The sequence below is a fragment of the Zonotrichia albicollis genome, chromosome 14, assembly GCF_047830755.1.
Source record: "Zonotrichia albicollis isolate bZonAlb1 chromosome 14, bZonAlb1.hap1, whole genome shotgun sequence".
Classification (NCBI taxonomy): Eukaryota; Metazoa; Chordata; class Aves; order Passeriformes; family Passerellidae; genus Zonotrichia; species Zonotrichia albicollis.
This window is the reverse complement of record NC_133832.1, coordinates 7,839,653-7,859,745: the sequence shown is the minus strand read 5'-3', so window position 1 is coordinate 7,859,745 and position 20,093 is coordinate 7,839,653. Positions and strand designations below refer to the sequence as shown.

The 20,093-nt window shown below is 39.2% G+C and overlaps 1 protein-coding gene across 5 annotated transcripts in view; it reads right to left on the bottom strand.

Moving 5' to 3' along the window:
- The window catches only part of AFF2 (ALF transcription elongation factor 2), a 329,969-nt gene that overhangs the window by 291,001 nt on the left and 18,875 nt on the right, over positions 1 to 20,093 (bottom strand). Inside the window, exon 1 of one of the 5 annotated variants that reach the window (XM_014265341.3) lies at positions 5,992 to 6,546. The exons of the other annotated variants lie outside the window; for them this stretch is intronic. Coding sequence (XP_014120816.2) covers positions 5,992 to 6,014 — 23 coding nt within the window. The 5' untranslated portion in view covers positions 6,015 to 6,546. Of the gene's footprint in view, positions 1 to 5,991; positions 6,547 to 20,093 lie in introns of those variants that run through there. 5 annotated transcript variants of the gene reach the window in all.

The following is a 20,093-nucleotide window of genomic DNA, read 5'->3' as shown; positions in this document are numbered from 1 at the left end:
GCACACAATTCTTGTACCACTATATATAATGTTATGACTTTCAGCACCAGCTCTGAGGGTCTAGCACAACAATGAGCAGGGCTGAAGTCACCTCAAAGCCCTTGGTGGGTCTTGTGAAGGTCCTTACTCAAAAAGACATTTTTTCTCAGGGAAAAAAATGCACTTATTTTATTGTCTCTTTCAGTAAATAATTTGTCTCATGTTTTTTAATCTATTTTTTCTTGTTAGATTCAACATGGCAGCTACAAATGCAAAACTAATTCAACACAGAAGTAATGAATAAAAAAGCATGCCAATGTTATTTTTTTTTCAAAACAGTCTATCAGAGAAACAGCTGTTCAATATTAATTGTTTCACATTGCCAGAGAGAACTTGTCCCATAACTAACATATTTTCAATTTCTTGGAAAAACAATTATGAAGTGTTTGCTCCATAGGCACTAATCATGCTAGAAGTCATAAATTTGCCGAGGTTTTGTTCCATTTCACCATAGAAAAATATTCTGTGTCTATAAAGAATAATTTTCAGTATTCATTCCACTTTTTAATATTTATTTTAAAAAAAGCCAAAAATCAAACAAAAAAATTCCAGCAGTTCCAGCACAGACTGGCACTCCTCAAAAGTTAACATGAGAAAAGCCGTATATGACTGGCTTATTCCAGCACTCAGCAGTCCATCAATGATACACTGATATTAATAACGATGGAAATATTGAATGCCTGGCAATCCACCAAAAAATTATACGGTACCTACTATGGACTTTCTCCTCCTGTCTCTCCAGGGAGAAACAGCTCTCTAGAGCTTCATGCAAAGAAACTTATTGTAAGGGATATACTGGTCAAAGGGGGGAGGATGAAAACGTCATGCCAAGAACCAGAAGAAATGTGTGGCACAGCTAACTATTACTGTTACACCTAGAAAGAGTTTAATATATGCTAAACTCAAAGTGAATGGATATATATGATGTAGAGGAGTGCAAGACTTATGTTAGTTCAGAAATCTCTGTAAAAGTGCAGAGACCCTCTTTGTCAACATTAGACTACAGTGAGGCCCACATGTCCCTAATATGGCAGTGGGGGAAGAAAAGCCATCTTACTGAAATTATACAACTTCTAGAAGTAGAAAAATATAGCAACATCAAAACCCCAAAAACTTCAGAAACAAATGCAGTGATACACTTTGTTTAGGGAATAGCAGAACATGCCTTCATTCTTTATCTTACTCCTGGTTTGCCCTACATACAACTCCAGGCCACACCTGAGCAGGGCCACCTCCAGCTCTCGTGACACAGCTAAAAGAACCCTCTGCCTGTTTGCTGTGGCTGCTATTACAAGATTATGTAGCAAAACAAGAATATCCAGTTGTTGGTCATTGATTTATCTATAAAACAGTAACTGTAAAAATGATAGAAGAGGTTCTGTACTAGACAGTCTTGTGAAACAGTTTATTACTTAAGCATTAATGACCCGTTTAGAGGTCTTTACTGGTCAGGTAATGACCAGCTAAAGGAGTTAAAGGCCCGAGGCAAAGCACTCTAATAAAACCCTGCATCCAGCATGTGTTTGGTTCTTCCAAATTCTATTAGGAAAGAGAAGCGTAAAGGGTAATGAAAGACATGTCCAAGAGGCACTCGTATCAGCCCTCTCATTTTATATTTGGCATAACACACATGGCCTTATTCCAGTGGCACAAATCACTCCTTGTTTATACTAGCACCTATCATGGAGAAGAGCAGTAACTACAGCAGAAAATGGCCAGCCATGATGTTAAAGACCCTGTTGCTTTGGGCAAATAAACCTTCCTCCAACTGAGAGAACCCATCCTGCTGCTGGAACCCCCACTGTCCTTTGCACCTACAGAGAATGTGTGCTCCAAAGGAGAAGGGAGCCAATACATTCTGCCAGGCATCCCAGCCAGCCCTGCCAGTCCTAAATCCTACTCTAGTGGTATTAAGGGTGGAGGGATTAAGGGCATTCTGTATTCCCATGCAATTCTACTTGCATATGAACATCCATTTGCTTTTTACTGTTTGCATCATGAGAAAAGGCATATTAAAACGGGAGTTTTATATTGATATCTCCAATTTAAGACTGAGACAGCACAGCTGTATATATACACTTGCCAGTAAGTTAGAAGCCAAGGGTTGGAATACTACCCAGGGCCTCACTCTTGGCTTCAGAGGCAGATAAAACACTCAGGCCCACACAACCACATCTCACTATTAGAACCCCACAGCAGCATTGATTTGGGTCCTGATTTACAGCATCATTTGTTCTTGATAAGAGCCACTTGCCAGCACGACTCAGAAAAAAGTAAAATACAATCTAGGAGTGGAAATTAGAAACAAGAGAGGATAAGAACTGCTAAAAAGCAATGGGTCAAGATTCCTGTACTTGCAGGACAACATGTTCCAGGCACAAGCAAGCTTATTTGCTCAGCATTTATTATTGTCTTCTCAATAGCAAATGAGGATAAAGAGCATTCTGATGACTTAGTCAAAAAGTTACTAATTTCCACTGTCACTTCTTTGCCTATAGTATATTTCAGTATTTATTTTAAAAATCACTCTGCAGTGTTTACATAACTAATTCTAACAGCTTCTGTAGAGTATTTCTAATTTTTTTGTGTGTAAACAGCCTTTTAAGCCATGCTCAAGGCTTATTTCAGACTTAACAATCCTTCAGAGCTATTGCAGCTAATCATATAAACACACATTAAGCCAAATTTAACTCGTCTACTGAGCAGCGAAATGGTGGCTTAACACTTGCACCTTCCAGCTTTCAAGGTTAAATATCTCAGTGGTTTATTTCAGACCATCTGAAGTGATCACAACAGTCTAGGCATTTACTAAAATTAAGTTCTCCATCAGAAGTACGCAGAGCAGAAAACATACACAATGTTAAATAGAACTTATTATTTCTACAGCTACATACTTTGGAAAGCCAAGGATACAAAAATAAAATTCAGGCCCTAACTAGAAGTTTATTCAGTGCATACAGCACAAAGCCTGTATTCAAACCAGAGGATTTCTTCATTTTTTGGAGCCAAATTAGAATTTTTTGCAGCACAGGGTTAACAGCAAAAGTGCTGACACAACACTAAGTGTATAGTGGCGCCTGCAAGCAGCGCTATAATTAATCTAAGTGTACTGTCATTACACTAAACACTGCTTCTGCAGCATCATTCCAAATCATGAGGCTCTTTCTCTGTTTCTCAGATAACATGCAGTTTATTTCCAATCATGTACGTTTCCAGTCGTGGCATGATTTGCTGAAGTAACATTAGGTCTTGAAGCAATATCTTAATCAAATCAGAATCTTCTGTAAAACAAATCTTTGGCTCTTGGAGAATTAGTAACATCTAATGCCTTAGGATAGAGATGTGAAACTGTGAGCTGAAAAATGCACTGCTGGAGACCACACTCAGCCTCCTTGCTTCCAGCCATTTACAAGTACATCTATCTAGCCTCCTACCTACACACCTCCACTTTATATGGTCATAAACCACCAATGCAATATCTAAATTATACCCTGAAAACTCTAGGTTTGAAATGGGTTGTATAAAAATTCACCTCATGTGGTTTATTCATTTCTGCAAGAATACAAAGCTCTGATTCCTTTTGGACAGAACTCATTTAAACAAAGCCCAACAGCAAACACCCATAAATTAAAGCATTATTGGTATTTATGAAAAGATACATGTAAACTGAGTGAATTTTGTGTAAAAGGCTTAAAAAAAGGAAAGAAGTGGAATCTGGCATATAAAACACTAATTGCATTCACAAAGTTATTAAGTACTTTGTGAATTAATACTTTGAAATACACATTACAGGGAAAGAAATAAAAATGCATCCTGTCTGGAAACCTGTTTATTCACATGAATTTCAGATTTCTCTCCTAATGCCTCCCACATCCACTGAAGTTATAATGTCTTAATAAAATAAGAAAATATGGGAACAGAAGGAATTTAAGTATTTCACAATATCTGTCTGAAGCTAGTAATTTATAATGGATATAAATTCATCCTGAATAAACTCACTTCACTTCAACAAAAGCTTTATTTGAAGCAATTGTCTGCTTCAGTGAGCAAGCTACTATGATTATGTTTACCAAATTAAAATATATATACTAGAATTATTTATTCTTTACTTTTCATATGCAGGTCACTGAATAAAGACCAAGAAGAATCCTACAGCAGGATTACTATAATTGTGACTTTACTAAGGAATTGGTATGATAAATTCATGTACATTGCTTTGGAGAACTCTTGGACTCTTCAGTGTAGAGCTTGGTAAATTTATTTACAGAAACAAAAAAACACACAGTAAAAGTCAATGACCAGATGAGAAGCCATGGAACTGGGCCAGTAGTGGCCACTGAGTTGTTCTGCACCTTCACCCTTTGCAGAGTTGCAACAGTGAGAATTAGATAAAACATCTTCAGAAGCACCACCAAACAATCATTCATGCTAAAGGTTGATGTGCTGCAAAGTCATATTTTTCCACCAATAAATGTATTTCATCTAGTAAACAAAGAGGACTGCAGTACACATGCACACACATACATACTCAGAGAAGCCACAAAATATGCCTGATAACTATTCTACAATTCAAGAGTGAATAATGACTACAGGCACATGGTCTTAGACCATAGCGTGTCAAAACCTAGAGCAAAGTAATATTAACAAAATAATCATACTTATTATTTTATATCTAAAGATGGCAGTCCAGAAACATTTTAATTTAGCAGCAATTTTGCTCCACTCCTTGTGTTGGCAGTGGCATTCATGCAACTACACAGGCAGATAGACCAGGAAATTAATCTGGCTGCAAAGCAATTTCCCTCCCTCCCATTCCCACCCCCACAAAAGAGAATAAGCAGGACCATTCAGCTGATCTGATTCACAACATGACATCCTAAAGCCAGCAGCAGCACAAGGCAGGCAGAACAAATGCATGGCTGGGGTAACACTGGAAGGCAGGACAGCATTTGTCATGTATGTGTCAGATGTAAAGTCAATGAACACACCTACAATTGACAGTGTCCAGGCTGAGATATTTTAAAGACAATTACATGAATACCCAAGGTTCATTATTCCCTTTCTCTTTTCAAGCTTTCCAACTCTCACCTTTGGAAATCCAAATGACCTCTGGCTCAGACAACCACACATGAAACATATCACTGTAACAGCTACAAACATGAGCATGTCCTCTGTGCCAGGCAACAGCAGCACAACCAGGCTATTGCTATTGAACTGGAATGGCCAAACTTTGTTACAGCCTGTAGACACACCTGTAGTTATGGAAAACTAAATTTAGCATCCACAGCACAGGCACAGAGTCCATCAATTTGCTTGGTAGGGTGATTCTCTGAAGTACAGAGACCACCAGAAAGCTGCTGAGAAAGGATGCTGGCCTAGGATGTTCTAAAACATTCAGAAGGAAGAGATCAAGGGTGTACTGTCCCCTGTTGACTGAAGGAAGGTATCAGCAGCAAGAGACAAGAGGGTTAAATTGTATGTCAGGTGATATTCCACCACTAGCCACACCTGGTTAACCCTTCACATCACCAGGTCACACACGTGCCTGAGAGCACAGGTGAGCCCAGCAGGTTTTGGGAGCCAGAGACATTTCCTCAAGCTCATGCCTCCACATCTACTTAATCCACTTCCCATTTTCAACATTCTTTCCTTGGCAGCATGAAAGATCTGCTAAAAGCAGCCAGTGACAATGGGAAGCAAGGAGTGCTTGGGACACAAAGCACCCCACCATGGTGAGGAAGCCACAGCCACCCAGGTTCTGCTGCCCTTCAAAGGCAACGTGTTCACTCCCACAGCACAACAGCAGCTCACGTCTGTCTGCCAACATGAGAAGTAGGAATCCTGGTTATTTTGTACATTTTTACAGCCAGAAAACACAAACACCTCCAACCAAAAACCCAACCATCCCCTCCAGGTGAATCCCAGGCCACAAAGCTACAGGATCAGACTTACTTCTGGTGCTGCGACTGCTGCATTTTTGGTTGTGTTGTAGCTCATCTTCAGGCAGGTGCATAGAGACTGGTTCCTCCAGGATACCCTCTTGCTGGCAAGAGCAGCAGCCTCTGTCCTCTCAGGGTGCTGAGAGTCCCAAAGTCATGCTTTCTCTGCCACAAGGCTATTACAGTAAAGCCACAGTGTGCTATTAAGGCAGCCACGCTCTCTGAGGGTTTTGCTGCCTTCAAGGAGACAAGATGGGCTCAGATACCTCACATCAGAAGAGGGCTGTAGGCACCAGATCATTAGTGGGCAGATACAGCCCTGAGTCAGAGCCGTGTGCCAGCCCTAAAAGGCAGGAGCTCAGGCATCATCGTGTATCCTGCATTTGCTAGTGGCTAAATCCAGTGATTAGTCAGCACGGAGAGCTGCTGAATCACTCTTCAAAGGCACCTATCTCCCTGCTGACATCAGCGAGGCAGCTCTGAACAGCCAGGACTGCTCTGCTGCCAGCAGGACCCTGGGCTCAGCTTGCACAAGGCCTGAACAAGCTCAGAAACCCAGCCCCTGACCTGCCACAGTGCACCTGCTAATACAGTAATAATATTCACATGCATAGAAAAAGATGCATGTAATCCTGTATTCATTATTAATATAATTTTCTCTGATAATATAATTTGAGATGTAATGCAGTATTTACATTTGGTCTTAAAAATTATTAATATATTTCAAAGTCTTTTAAAGTTCATTTTAATTCAGATTTTATCTCTCATTATTAATTGTTTGGGTATTAATTATTTTAGATTAAATGAATGTAGGCATTGATATTCATAGAAGACAAATGACATACTAAGCAGATGAGGCAATTAGCATGAATTACTTCAGTCAGCTTGAAGTCCCCAAAATCTCTTTTGATTAAATAAAAAAAATTCACAAGATTAATATCATAATTTATTACAGCGATCCTTTAACTTTTTACTGACCATGGCAGACTTCACCTGGTTAAATCTGAATTCTGTCAACCCTCACAGTAACAAAACCTAGTCTTAGAGATAAGGTGCTCTCCACAGGGGCCAAACAAAAGCTAATCAATATTTTCTAGCTAAAGGACAATCTTTGAGTCAAGATCTGTGCAAGGAAAATCTTTAACCAATTCTTAGAGGAAACTAACTACTTAGAAATACATAATAAGCAATTAAACTTATTGCTTCAGAATTAACCAGGAGTTCTAAAGAGTGGCAATTATTTTCCCATGCTAGTGGATGAAAATAAGTATAAACAGCACTTAAAAATGATGCACGAGACAGAAAATATTTGTGACATAAATCAGAAAAACAAATACAGTAAAACTCCTGCTCCTCAGTGATAAAACTGAACAAAAGGCATGTTGGTGTACAGGGCTCTGTTCATGACAGAATTTTGGTATTGTTCTAACATCTACATTGACAGAAAATGGCTGTTAAGCCCTGTGTAAAGAATATATTTAAATTTTTTCTTCTTTTCTATTTCTTTTTTATATCTGAAATCAATTAAACAATAATTAAGAATTGATTTTGGAATGCTTAATCCTGTACATTTGTGCAGGGTTCTTTATTTTTTTTTTAAATAGGGTTTTGTTCCTTCTGGAGAGACTTAAATATCATTGAACAAAATCCTCAGGACTTTTCTTACCAAACAGTGGGATTTATAACAGAGAGGCAAATCCTCCTCTCGTTTTTTTAGAGGAGTGCTCCTGTCAAAGTCAACGACACTGCAGCATCCTTGAAAAGCAACAGAGCTCACACTGTATCACCCACTGGAGTCAACAGGAGTGCCAGGAGGATGATAAACAGAGCTATGCTTCAGAAGCACTTTAACACCTAAACAGAGACAAATTAGAAACACTTAGGGGAGGTGTGTACAGGAGAGGTTAATACAATTCCACAGAATGTCGCAGTTGGGTTCACATCTCCAATCTGTCCACTCAAGGTGTGGCAAAAAGTCAATATATGTATTTCAAGAACCATCAGTAACTTCCCCACTAAATCCTGATTGTACTACGACCATGGGAGGCTTCTAAAAGATGCAAGTTACATCAAACAGACACATCTAATATGTCTGTGCTTGAAGACTGTGAGAAGGGCCCCATCTGACCACGAGAGGGAGAATTGAATCATACACATTGTTTATTCACAGACATTTCCATTTCACACCAAGTTCACAAGGAGGGCAGTTCATAACTTCAGTATATTTGGGGACTCCAGGCACAGCACTGAGATCCCTGCTTGGATGTGCTCAAGGGAAGAGGGAAGAAAACCAAACCCCAGAACCTCCCTTTGGTCAATGGGTGTTGAAGCTCAGTTAGGAATGCTGGGGTCAACAGGGAAACACCATCTGAAGACACACAGGGTATGAGCTTTCCTAAGGATCTTTGGAAAGATTCAGGAAAGCTGTCACAGATTTTTTTCAGATGCAGCCATGCTTTGTGGTTTCCACCTCAGAACAGGATACTGGTGTTTCTCTCCTGGGGCTAGCTATTTCTGAAGTGCCACTGATGCTCCAAAGTCTGTATGGGTGGCTGGCTAATTTTGCTATAGGCTTCTAGACACTGGGTTTAGCTCCTAACACTTCTGCTTGTTTGGATTTTGCCAGTCCCCTTCCTCATATGGAAGACAGCGACAGTCATGACCCCAGTCCCCCAAAACCTCCAGAGATCCTGATGACAGTATTTTCAACAAAGAATGTGGACACTGAAACCTGATCTTTTCCTCAAGTCTGCAGATCCAGAGTTTGCTGATAACCCCTTTTCAGGCCCACTGCAAAGTTCACCTATTTTCTGGCTGCTGGAGAAGTCACAAATTGAGGGATGTATTAGGCTGGCGTGAGAGGATTACGTGTACTACATTTATTGCTGCTGATAGCAATAACTAAGGACAGTCCCCACTGCACAGGACTTTGCAGATCTGCAATAAGTTCTTGTGTTCTGGTCAAGTTTCAGTGCTTAGAGAAGTGCAGAGTAATGGATGTAAATAAATAAATTGCAACATGTGGATTTTTTCACCCAGCTTCAAAACACACTCCTATTCCTCATTTTTCAGGATCAACCATTCCTCACACTCACTCCTGAGGATTTGCTTTATTTACAGAAGAACTCATAACCGAATGAAAAATTCTGTCTCAAAGCTGTCCAGGGTTATTTGTGACTGGAATAATCACAGACCAGTTATGAGAAATTTGAGGCAGTATTATAGAACATGCTTTGTTTGTTGGCCAGGATGTCTGGACCTTTCACTGTACTTGAATATATTATGTAAATCTCCAGCCAGCAAAAGGAGATGGGAAGAAAGCTCTGTTCAAGCAAAGCATGTCACAGCAGATGTGACTGGGTCCCAAACCTTACATGTCAGCAGACAGATCTGGAAACCCCATCCCAAGCCAACAGCAGCTTTTTAACCTACTGATGTTTAATGAACATCTATTTATCTTCCAAACAAAAACACATGATGCACATTCTCCTGCTTTGGAGGCATGTAGCTAATTTTTCTCCATTGGATTTTTTTTCCCTTAGAACACAACTAAAATCTAATTCTACTCACAAAAGCCAGCCTGTATCTGACATATAACAGCAATATGGGAACACCTGAGCCACATTTCCTATGCCACTGCAGCTGCAACAAAATTAATGAGCTGACCTATCTCAGAAGGAAATGAAAACAAACTTTTCCTGCACAATAGCAAAAGCTTTGTTCAGAAATAGGTCTACTTACACTATTTCATGTTACAGAGTTATACACACTTAAGCATAGGAGAGAGCATTTTGAAGTCGAAGACACAAAAAAGCAACTGCTGCTAAATTACTATGCCATGGCTGTACTGAGCTTGGGAAACCACAGAACACCAGCCCATTTTCCAGCTGTGTGGAGAAACCAGCTGCAATTCCATCATCCTGTGTGATGCCACAAAGCATCACCACCTTAGGAACACACAGATGTACTGTACACAGATGATATGGTAACATACATGCCCTACAGCATGCATATGTACACACAGTGCATATATGATATTATCATACAGCACACAATCCCAGCAGCTACAAAGGTGTGTGCACACATTTCCAGAGCTATATATGAGATCGCTAAAGCCCAAGAACCCTCCCTAGCCCACACTCAGGGCCTGTTCATGGACAGTGTATCCCAGATAAAGGTGCAGCGTGTCCCCAGAGTGATGGGACAGGCAATGGCATGGGGCTGGCACATGCCTGTCCATGTCCCTGGAGCAGGGCTTGCAGGACAGGGCTGGATCCACCTCCCTGACCAAAGGATTTCCCCACAGGCAGAAGGGGAGAGGTCCTGCCCCCCAGAACTGCCAGCACTGACACAGCAGAATCAGTTTATTATTTAGGTGGCTACTTTCTGGAAGCTCAAGAATCTGCAAAGAAGTTTTAATGAATTTTGCAAGTCCTGCTGAAAGCAGAGGTTCTCAATGGACCAGTAAAGCTGGCCAGTGATACTAGAAAATACCAATGCCAGCACTTCTGATAAGCAGGTTAGCCTGCAATGCTTCAGCTGCTATCCTTGGTGTCACTAACTGCTTCATCCTGAGTGTAATTGACTCCAGGGGAAAACAAAAGAGGGGATTTTGTTTTGTTTTGACAAATCCACTGCAAGGCACCACACTAAGGTGCCAAAGGCTACTTTGTATTTACAATGCTGATGATAGGCACAACTCAGAAGTTTCCTGACCTCAAGTACAAACACAACATGAAAGGTGATATATCAAACTGACACTATCACAGCTAGGAAAAAAAAAAAGAAAAGAAAAGAAAAACACCTCAGATTTATACCAGGCTTGCCTGCCTAGCATAAATACTAACATCAAGCTTGCAGGCTTTGTTATATCACTGCTTAAAAGTGTGTGATACAGCAGAAGGGCAAAACACTACAAAACCAAATGGAAAGTGTTTCCAAACAAAAACTTAGAGGAGGAAGAAATTTGCTGGACCCAAAAAGGAACTTCAAGTTCACAGAAGTAACAGCACTTTCAGGCCTCCAGTACCTTCCCCTTCATCTTCATGCCTCCTCTTACCTCCAACCTGTAGGCTGTGGCATCCCTGTTTATTGCTCCCACACTTTTTTTTCCATACCCTTGTGCATGTGTGAGTCCTAGCCCTGCAACAAAGGGTTTCAAGCCCTTAAAACACACACAAAGTCTCTGTACCTCAGGCTTCTTTACACTGAGGCATTAATAAAAACACTACTAAAAAGCCCAAAACAAAACAGGCTTCCCCTCACTTAAAAAAAAAAAAAAGTTCTTGTTGGTAATCTGGAATCAAACGGAGTGATCCCATAGTCAGACTGGCACTCACTCCTCTGTACATTTGGGGCAGTTTAATATCTAAGAAAGAGCACTCCTGGATTTTGAGCTGTCTCTCAATCAGGTCCAAATGCACAGACAAGAAGCTGCCCACTGTGCTCCAGAACATTCCAGTACAACTGAGGCAAAAAGGAACTTTTTTTAGTAATAAAAAAGTGAGGACAGATAAAATGGCACTACACAGCATCTAAATGAAAGTAATAACGAACAGAAGAATTTGCAGCTGTAATTGTATTTAATGTCTAAATGACCCATTTGGAGAGAGACATTAAAATAAGTCACTCACTTTATAAAAGATAAAATAAAAGCATTGATCATAAGTGTGAACATAGTAAAAGCAGACACGTATAAAATAAAATTTTTAGTGCTTTATATAACCTTTCATACAGACTAGACTAATTGTGGATATTTTGAAAATAATAATGTTAATAACATGGAGATAGCATTGCATTTCCTCCAAAGAACATACATTTGAATGACAATATTTATAATATGAGCTCTGTATTGTAATTTAATTTTACCATGAAACCAATTTCTGCCTTCAACATTTTATGTTTTACAGTATGAAACAGAACATTATTTGCTGTAATGTAGTTTATTTAACCTTAACCTGATGTGGTGCAACAGTGAATACAGATACACTCAAAATGTTAATAATATGACACACTGAGCTGATTAAAATTTCAATTGTGTTTCCTCCATCTCCTTTGGAAAGTTAATGAATTAATGAATCTTTAAAGGACAGTCAGGGAGGCCTTAAAAAGAAGATGCCTTTTTGAGTAAGGAGAGAAAGTGGCAGATTACAACTTAATGGCTTCAGAATAATGGTAATTTCCCTATTTTCTTCACTTGCCTTAGCTCAGCTAATGGCTTCATTAGTGTCCACACTCTCAAACGAATAATAGAGGACCATGTCACATCCATCTTAGTCACATCACAATAAAACCGTTAAATACAATTCAGCTACCTGCCTTCTGCCAGTCTGGGCTGCAAGGCAGAATTAGCAGCACAATCAATACGGAATCCTGTTATTAGATTTTTTTCCCTTTAAAAAAGAAGTATATCATCAGGTATAATCATGCAGTGCTATTTAACTGCAGTGCACATTTTATGCTGATTAGATAACTAGAATTACTCAAAATGGACATAAAAGGAAGGGCAAAAAAAAATCTGCTTACTTTACACCTATACATCAAAAAATCCACCAAAATTCTGGCTCTTTATTTGATAAAACTGATAGATTACCTCAAAGTCACCACAGATGTATCACATTTTTCATGATATCCCCTCTACCAAATCATTTCACAAACCAAGTTAATTAAGCAGCTAAAAACCATCTTGGCTTTAGCTACCTCTATCCTGGGAGAAGAGATTCCATTCAATCAATTAAAATTTTTTTGGAAAAAATTCAGTGTAACTGACTGCATCTCCATCAAAAGATATCAAGCCTGATGCAACAAGTTCACAAACTGATCTTAACACTGTAAAATCAAACGGGAATTATGATTTTTTTTTAAACACGCTAAACATTTTTAATTTTCCAAGTAGTTGAATTTAAATGATTTGGTGATCGTTAGTTTTAAACTGGATTTAAGCAGCACTGTGCTTTTTTTACTCATTATATGGTGCTTTTTTTTACTCATTATATGGTTTGGCTACTCTGTGCAACGTGAAATCTCTGCTCAAGTGTATTTTTCTCATTATATACATATTTTGCACAACAAATAACATGCAGGCTTTTTAACAACAGTGGTTGAAACGTGCACACTTGGCAAAATCTAACGCACAAGTACTATTATTCTCTACTTTTTATCTGTGGAGCCCAAAGGAGCAAGCTCCAACTTCTACCTTGCTAAACTGCAGCTGGCAGCAGCACACAAGTAACAGGCAGAGGAAAATGGTCTGTTTAATATATCAGGAAAATCTCAAATGCTTCAGGCAAGATTCTGTTCTCAGATCCACACCACAGATCCTGACTCCAGCGCTCTGCCCCTTCTTGACCCGAGTATCTAACGCTACCAAAAACTGCTACGGACATGTAGAGGCAGAGCTTTATTGGATCATACCAATCTAAGGCAGGATTTTGCACAAAAGGATTCCTGGACTGATTCCCCAATTCTCTACATAACCCTGCCATAACCACATCCAACTGACGTCCAGGAAGAAACTGCTTTGTAAATCTCAGCACACACGACGTGCCGGGTATCCGCACTTGTCAGCGGAATAAATTTTTCTGACAACATAAATCTGATCCCACTGAGAAACCTTTTTAAAAATACATTATTGACTGAAAATATTTATATGCACCACTTTTCCTGTTAGCAAAGGTAATATATTAACTGCTTTGCCATTACTGCAAGTAACCATAGGCCTAAGAGAAAATATTTCTGTATGTACGCTATATATCCATTTCAAATTAAAACTCCATGCCAATATTATACTAAATCACAACAGAAGCCTCAGTCCTAAACAGATCTTGAGTGACACCTGCATTCTATTTTTTTTTATGAGCAGTTTGTCAATGATGAGACTTTAATGAGAGGTACTGCTTTCAAAATATGTAGCTATGGGTAAACACAAAATATTCTCTATCATTTCAGTTCTTAGTTGTTATTGTAAAAAGAATTAAATTAATTCCAACAGACAGGTAGCTAGCAGGGATACAGAAGATCACCTACTTCTTGTCTACCTTAGGATACTAAAACCTTATGTATAAAAACCAACTCATAAAATAACCACAACCCCAAACCTCTCAGGGGGACTCTCAGATCAGTTCACAGCTCATCAGGGAAGGATTTACTCGCACTGTCCAGATGTGCCACCTTGGCCTAGGCAAATTCCCATCAGAATAAAGGAGGAAAACTCCAAAAATACATTTGCCAGTCTGACCTCAGAATTCACTACATCATGGCAGGCTGCAACTTTCCCTAATACCTGTTAGGGTCCTAATTAGTTCTATGACGGAGCACAGAGAACAGGGCAAAACCAATGGGTATCAACTCCAGATGCTGTTCTGGCATCAGCATTAGAGCATTACCAAGGCCAGACACTCCAGATACCACACTTATTATCTAACATTAAGTGAACCCAGAATTGCCTATGCTTTAAACAAAAAAAGAAATGGAACACCTAATTGATGCAGAATATTCAAAATACACAAAAGTAATTTTTTTACTTTTATAGGTATCCTTAGGAGTTCCAAGTGAACTTTTTCTTGCTCCCTGCCCCTTTAAGATTTCTGCATCACCCCCTCTTTCATTTAATTGCCTGTAGAAAGAATATTTACTGCAGTTAAAAGATGCAGGAGGGAGATTACAATTTGTAGGTAAGTTAGGCAAGGAAGATGCATTTACAACTTTCCTGCTTAAACTACCACAGAAACCAGTTTTACACAGAGTAGAGGTCCCCTCAGAGTAAGCTTGGTTAGCATGCAAGTACACTATCTGCCTAAACTCTGCTTTTCTGATTAAAGTTTTGTATTTAATTAAAATTGTCTTTAATTAAAATGCAAATATTCTAGGACTTTAACAATAAATTGTTTACACTAGACTGAGAAACAGCCCTCAAAGGCTTTGGGAAAAAAATAGTTTCAATTGCAAGCTGTATATTCAAACTTCACTGCTCAGTGAAAATGGGTAAAGATCCTTTTTTCTCCTATTGGCTTAATCTTTTTTAAACAAATGGAATGATATCCCAATTTGTATCTAGAATTCACATAGAAAACAATTCCCAAAGTTATTGGCTGTTGAGGAAGTAATTAGGCCAGTTCAAAACATCTATTGTGTTTGAAACAATTCCTTTAGCCAATTTTGCTAGGAAATGATACTGACACCACAAAAGAATTGCCAGTTAAATGAACGACAGCACAGCCCCTTCCCTGAGTGATAAACACGGAGTGTGCCTGTGTGCACGCAAGGATCCATCTGCATTATCCCTGCACCAGAAACATCCTGCTCAGGGTTCAAAAATAGCCATTCTGTTTACAAAAGAGCAGGGTTTAGATACAGCAGATATATAGCCTGCTCATTTCTTTCTTTAAACAAACACAGAAAGACTCTGCACCCCAGGTTTTGATTTAGCACAAGGCAGACTTTGTGCTCTGCAGCACCAACAGCTCTCTGTATGGAGTGCTGGGACTCACAGGTGAATTATCCTTATGACCATTTCATAACCATCCTCCACTGGGAATAAAATGGAGCCTTTGTATTTCATCTGACTTAATATCTTGAGAACTTCAATTTTTGTCCAGAGAAACTTAAAACTGAGCTCTTAGCACTCTACTGCAGTAACAAAAACTACAGTCATGCACAGCTTGGAAAGAAATTTACCAAATCCCAAACCTTTCACAATTAAAAAAAAAAAAAAAAAGTAAACAGTGCTTGGAAGGTTTTATGGTTCATTAGCAAAATACTGCATTATGCTCATCACCATATCCCTGTTCAAACACTGAAGAGCAGTGATATAAGTTAAATGAGGTAGTAACATTTAAAGTTTGAAAAATCCTCTTCCAGAAGTCAGTGGAACAAATCATACATGGGAACTTTCTAACTGGAAGTACTAGCTAGAATAATGGTATAAATGTGACCTCTGTGGAAATAACAAAGTATCCTCTTTCTTGCAGAGAAATTCATACAAAGACCCACTTGCTATAAATTTAAATTTCCTAAATTCATTGCAGAACTGAGAAACCAAAATGAAATAAATTACCACAGTTTGACACCATCTCCTTCATCACAGTAATTCCAGATTTCAGTATAAAAGCCATTACTTAACTTGCACGCCATAATTTACACACTCTTTTACACAATAATTTTTGATCCAAGAAAAGATTCATTTTCCTTTTATAATTATCTCGTGTCAAAGTCTTTAACCTTTTCATCTGAAAAGCCAGAGCTGGATTCCTCCTGGAAACATATGCCCCGAGTTCAGCTCCTCTCTTTGTGCCACGGCAGGAAGAGGCTGGACATGAGCAGGGAGCAGCCAGGTCTGCACACCAGGGCACCAACACCCAACAACAGCTGCCTTCCCAACCCTCTACAGCAAAACCATCCATTGCAGCGAATAAAACCTGTGTCAGCCCCACGTGAAGTTGTAAGTACAGCACAAGAACCACCTAAACCACAGCGGTGGCAACTGCCGATTTGCATAATTTATACAAATTGATGTAGATTCAACAATTAGCATTTCAAGTGGGTTTCCTGGTGCCCAGGGAAGGCTGGTGTGAGCCTGGGCAGCCTCACCTGACACGGCGCCCATGCCACGGGGTCTGTCCACACACAGGCACCCAAACCACGTCCTTCCCACATCATGCGGCCGAGGTACCTCGTTCTGGTGCTTCTTCAATGTTATGACAAAGATAGAAAATTGCTCTATCTTCCTAAAATTCAGACAACTTCACCAGATCCATACACACTTGCTTTTCAAAATAGCACTTCACAGTCACAGGCAGGAAGCCTGGGCTGCCTCCAGCAACTGTGGGCTCACTTCAGGGTCGGCAGCAGAATAGCCCTCAAAACCACAGGTTTTATGAGAAAGGGCTGCTCCATCTCCACCCACATTTGGCTCCCCAGTGGACTGCTGTACCAGCAAGGCATCCTCATCATCATTCTTCATCACACACACATGGCTGCACCCGCATTTCACATTTGCATCGCTTTGGGAACACACCTTTCTGCACCAAGGGCAAGAGGCCACTGTATAAAACTATATGGTCTATGTGGACTTGCTTCCACCTGAAATCATCCAGTAAACTGAAAAAAAATTATTTTAAGTGATACAGCAATTATGTTCTCCGTTCCTAAAAACCACACCATTCTGTTACAGGGCCAGCTATTAGCTCTTACTTCAGGCACCTCTGCTGCCTCAGGAACAGACTGCTCATTTTTAGCCTGTTTCCAATTTACCCGCTGGCAGAGGTGCACAAGAAGTCTCTAGCAATGGAGTTGCAAACCCACGTCAGTATAAATTTCCTTTTTGAGAAGTTTCAATCTTGTTTTATCAGAGACCAGTGCCTGTGCTGAGGAAAGCCTATAATGATTTCTCTTTTTCAGGCTTATTCTAGAATTGCATCTATTTTGGGGTTTTGTTTAGATCTGTCGCAGCTTTCGTCCTGTTGATCATGTTGTTTTTCTAACCCGCCCTGAACATCTGTTGGCTCTTTCTGAGGCTGCATAATCCTGGTTTTTTTTCTTTCTCTTATGTATTCCACTGCTATCAGCTGGCTGTTATTCTCAGTTTTTATTTTTCAGTGTACATTTTATTTCTTTTAGTTTGGAAAAAAACATTGTTGGAAAAAAATATTATTTTAAAAGCACTGATTCTTTCTGGCCTCATGTTATCCTGCACAACAAATTCACATCCGCCACAGCTTTTGTTTTGTTCAGCTGTTTTCTTCTTTTTTTGTTTCTGCTTGTTTTTCTTTTTTAAAAAATGCATCAATAAAAAAAATCAGGTTGCAGCAGACCTAAAAGGAGTGAGAAGACGATGAAGGATCTTGTTTTCATAATGATAAAAATCAGTACTTATAAAAGATACGGGGCTGGCAGCCCTGCAGAAAACCGAGCGAACACCGTTTAACCACAAACCAGACACACACACTCTCAGCAGGACCACTGCAAGCACTGAAAGGGGAAACAACAGTCAAGCCTTGGCCTCCTCGCCGGGGCTGCCAGCGAGGGCAATCATTAGTGCCAAGCATGGGGGTGGGTTTTTCTTGACGCTGACATTGGGAGCTGTTTGGAGACTACAATTATTTAGCATAGCCTAACAAACAATTATCAGATGGCAACAGCTTCTGGTCACTACCAGGCTGGACTGCACTCAAGCCTAAGAGAGACATGTATCTCCTCAGCCAGCAAGCCTCCCTACCCAGTGATTACAAAACAAGTAAGATTCTGAGGTTGACAAGAGTCCCTTTTAGCAGCATTTGGATTATAAAATTGCTCTGACTCACTGCAGCGTATTGCTCCCTCTTAATTAACAGAGCTGAACTTTGTACATGTCTAGACTTCCTCCTGCAGAATGGCAGATTTTGGGCTCCATGAATATCATTTGAAGTCATATTATTTACAGAGCCTTTATTCATTTCAGTCATTTGTTTCAAACATATTTTCCACAGAAAGAAAAAATGCACCAACTGCTGGGCCATTTAATCCAAACTTAACAGTTAAGATGTTTTATTCAGCATTTTAAAAAGGATTGTCTTAGGGAATTTTATGTGCTGCATTTCTAATGTTAACTTTACAGATTGTAAAGTGCCTTGGGATGCACTAGCATGAAAGGCATTAAGGTATTGCAGGATTTAAGCAAATGTGCATTGCACTAAAAAGAACCTTTTATGAAAGCACATACAGATAAAAACCACAGTAAAGCTAGTGTTTATTAAGAGATGCTCAGATTTATTTCTCAAAGCAAAACTATTTTCCTCCTCCACTGGCAAAAATGATCCTTTTCTAAATTAAAAAAATTTCTGCCAGTACTGACATAAAATTGCTGAAATTTTATACTTTATGGAAGAACGTATTTTCCCATTTAAATGTTCAGTCTTAAAAAAACTCAACTGGATTCACATAAAAAAAAGGCTTTTTTTTTCTTAAAAAGTAGGATTTCTGGTTTGTGGGTGGTCGGTTTTCTCCTACGACTTATTATGAACAAATTAATTAACTATATTAATTAGCTTGGCTATTGTTACAGGATTTTATGGGTACAGAGAAGAATGAATCATACATTTTGATCCACGCTTCCTATTACTATCAAAAAGTTGCATTTCAAATACAAGAAAAAGCTTGTACAGTTAAATCCCTTGACACGCCTGGAAATCACAGAGTAGGCTTGTACACCAATCACTTATGAGAGAGGATTTAATGTCAGTGGGTGAAGTTCAACACGGCGAGAAGGAGCAGCATTAACACAGCCAGAGCAGCCTTATCAAGGAGAGGTGGGGAACTGTATCAGGCTTTATCTCCACCCTTTAAGTGGGAGGGTGGATTTGATCTTCACCACCTCCCTCCCTGTTTTCCACCTTTGTAACACCCAAGTACTCCAGCTCTGTGGTCTCAATCCAGAGACTATTACAGCCTGTTAAAAAAGTATCACTCGATTTTAAAAGGATACAGATAAAGCCCAAAGAAAGTGTCATGGATTTCAACACATAGGACTAAACACAAGATCAAAGTTTAAGTGCAGAATAAATATAATATTATTCAAAAAAAAAAAAAGTAACGCTGCTGGAATTCCTATCACTCTAACATCAGAAGAGAAGCAACAAACAACTTTATAATGCCAAATCCACCTTTTCATTAAAATTACATTAAAAATAAAACGTGGTAAAGAAAGTTAAAAAGCAGCATATGACTTCTACCAAGGAGGGAAGGATTAGTTGTCCTTTGCATTCTAAGTTTGAAAGTTAATATGACAGTCACAATACCTACTCAGAGCCTCAGATCTTTTTTGAATGATAGGAACATTTTCTCAAAGGCTTTCAGCTACAAAATAGCCCTCGAACAGATTTGTTTCTCTAGAGCACCTGTAATTCAAAAACATTACTGATAAATAAAGCTGAAAGCATTAATTTTAAGTGAAAATTTTCAGATGACTGCACTGAAATCCAATAATATTCTGTTTCAAGAAAAATAGTGGAGCTATGTACTCTAATTACAGTGGGTCATAAAAGAACAAGATACTGTTTTAGCTAATGATGCTTTTTTGCTCTTATGCCTTTCATACTATGGCATTTTCAGTTACATATTTGCCACATTTTGTTTTCACAC